The sequence below is a fragment of the Daktulosphaira vitifoliae genome, unplaced genomic scaffold (genome assembly GCF_025091365.1).
Source record: "Daktulosphaira vitifoliae isolate Bord-2020 unplaced genomic scaffold, ASM2509136v1 Scaffold_1, whole genome shotgun sequence".
In the NCBI taxonomy this organism is placed as follows: domain Eukaryota; kingdom Metazoa; phylum Arthropoda; class Insecta; order Hemiptera; family Phylloxeridae; genus Daktulosphaira; species Daktulosphaira vitifoliae.
Window position 1 is genome coordinate 4,265,438 of NW_026099572.1, and position 2,718 is coordinate 4,268,155.

Here is a 2,718-nt window from a genome sequence, read left to right on the forward strand (position 1 = left end):
AGAATTTTCACACAATAATAGCATTTGGTAGCCATTTTCACCGTGAAGATAAAATAAAGTCCGAAATTTTTTTTTTTCACGATAAAGTATATTACATTAGCTTTAATTTAAGGTATATATAAAAGTGTCAGACTTTCAAAATTTAAATTGAAAAAGTCAATTTTTTGTGAAAAAGTTGTCATTTTAAATCCCCCCCTGTGGGCAGGTAAAGGGTCAGATATAAAAAAAATATATACCAAATGATAGGTGAAGACATCATGCATCTATAAAAAAAGAATTATATTAATCCATACTTCTTTCAAAAAGTTATAGCATTATAAAGTTAAAAATATAAAAAAGAATTTTTTTACAAAAATCGTATTTTTTTTATAAACTTTGATGTCTGTTTTCACCATGAAGATAAAATAAAGTCCAAAATTTTTTTTTCGCATAATAAAGTAAGTTACATTAGCTTTAATTTAAGATATATATAAAAGTGTCAGACCGATCGCCAAAAATCAAACCTATGCGATTGGTCGCGTTCGAACGCGTGTTATTATCATAGTGTACATGGTTCAATTTAAATGCGAGCGTTTTATATAAAGCGATTAATCGCCGCGTTTTTAAAAATGCGTACGTGCACATTTAAACGCCTAGTGTGTAAGCTTCTTAAAGTTGTTTCCCTCAGATATCAGGTGTATGTGCGGGTACGCATACACACACGAGCAGTGTTTGAACGACCTTCAACATCGTCCGAGCAATATTCTGTAACAGATATTACCATAAGTAATATACCATTGGTATAAGCGAGGCATTGCAAACGTGTGCAAACGTGTGGGTTTTGGACGATCGGCAACGTCATTCATACGGTAAAATATTAATGTGTTACTTTATTGGGTAATTTATTTTTAGAATTAATCGGTTATAGGTTGCTATAATAGTATAATCGCTACTATTATTATTTTCATTTATATTTTCTACTGCGACATTTAAAATTATTATACGTGTATTGTGTTTTATTTTATTATATTTCATTTGACATGTGTTTATACTTATAATTACTAGTGGTATTATATTTAAAGCCGCATCCCCATCACCAGCACTCACGAGTCGTCACTGATGATTTTATAATATTGCATAAGGTAACAAAAAATAAAATGAATGTAGACGACATAGTCTGTTTTTCACCGGAAATAAGTTTATAGCCATCTATTTAAACGTAATCACTTAAATTTACGTACATCGTAATTAAAGAAAAATAATTTAGTTGAAGAAATTGTAAATAAGAAAGTATGCACTGAGTAAATGAAAAAAATTTGGACAAGTTACGATTATGTAATTTATTAAAAATAATTATTTATTTATTAGGAAAATATGATAACTACACAGTGAATATTTTTAAGTGCTATGAACAATAAAACTAAAATTAAACAATCTTGTTTAAATTCCTATTTTATTACTTTGATTTGTATGTTATAAATTTTTCTTTTTTAACTATATTTGGTACGATGGAGTTCTCACTCTTGGTCGTATTGTTACCGGATATCCATAAACGCTTTTCATCAAAACTTCAAATTTTAACTTAATGTCAGACATTTTACAATTTGTATGTACACTATAATTTCGTAAAAATGTTGACAGTGTGACTTTCATAGAAAGCATTGCATATTTCATTCCTAAAATTATATAAAATGGTAACGTTTCATTTCTATATTACATTCTAATATACAGTAAGTATCAATAATTAATTATTGACCTATGCAGTTGCGAGGTCCACCACTAAAACCAGTAAAACTATACTTGTGTCGTTTAGCCACATTCTCTGGATTAAAATTCTCCGGATTAAATTCCCAAGGCTTTGGATAAAATTCTGGTAAACGATGAGTTCCAATTGAAGATATTGCTATAGTAGTGCCCTTTGGAATGATGTGGTTTGCTTAAAAATATACGTATTTATATAATAATTATTTTTAAATTAAACAAAAAAATTACTTATTTTAGTATCTTCTTGAACACGTCTTAAAATAATGGGAAATATTGGGTATAATCGAATAGTTTCTTTAATACATTGTTCCAAGTACACAAAATTAACCGTATCTTCGATTGTTAATGTTTGATCACCATTTCCCATTACTTCATATATTTCATCATAAACTTTATCCTATAAATTTCAAACTAAATTTTTAATACAATATCTCATTAATAATATTTAGAAAATAACTACTTGTATATCTTGATGGATAGCTAACATTAGAATACAGAAACTAATGGTTAATGCACTTGTCTCAGTACCCTGTAAAAAAATTACATTATTTGATTAATAAATAGTTATTGGGATAATTTTTACCGCTGTCATCATAGTAATAACTTGATCTCTTAAATCTTTATCAGAAAAATTTGCTCCGTGGTCATTTAATTCTAATAGTATGTCCAAAAAGACTTTTAATCGTTTTGCTAAAAAAATGACGTATAATATGTTAAAATAATAAGTATAATAAAATTAAATAATAAAAAAATACTTTCGTTTTTAGTAGTATTACTTTCCATTGTATTTCTCTGGGCGTATTCAATTTTTTTTTCTTTAATTATCTAAAGTAACATTTTTTATTCATTAGGTTCACAATATATATAAATAGAATGTATCAGGAATAAATACAAGATAAAAAACGGTAGCACAGTGGGGTCGAGGCACAGTGTGGACGAGGCATAGATGGGACAAGTATAGATGATATCTGACAG

The 2,718-nt window shown here is 27.8% G+C and overlaps 1 protein-coding gene across 1 annotated transcript in view; it reads right to left on the reverse strand.

Moving 5' to 3' along the window:
- Positions 1-1,352: 1,352 nt before the first annotated feature.
- Positions 1,353-2,718, reverse strand: part of LOC126896372 (cytochrome P450 4C1-like) — a 156,227-nt gene continuing 154,861 nt past the window's right edge. Inside the window, exons 10-12 of the mRNA XM_050669089.1 lie at positions 1,972-2,140; positions 1,736-1,915; positions 1,353-1,655 (exon numbers count right to left, since the gene is read on the reverse strand). Of these exons, the coding sequence (XP_050525046.1) occupies positions 1,474-1,655; positions 1,736-1,915; positions 1,972-2,140 (531 nt within the window). The 3' untranslated portion in view covers positions 1,353-1,473. The remainder of the gene's footprint in view (positions 1,656-1,735; positions 1,916-1,971; positions 2,141-2,718) is intronic.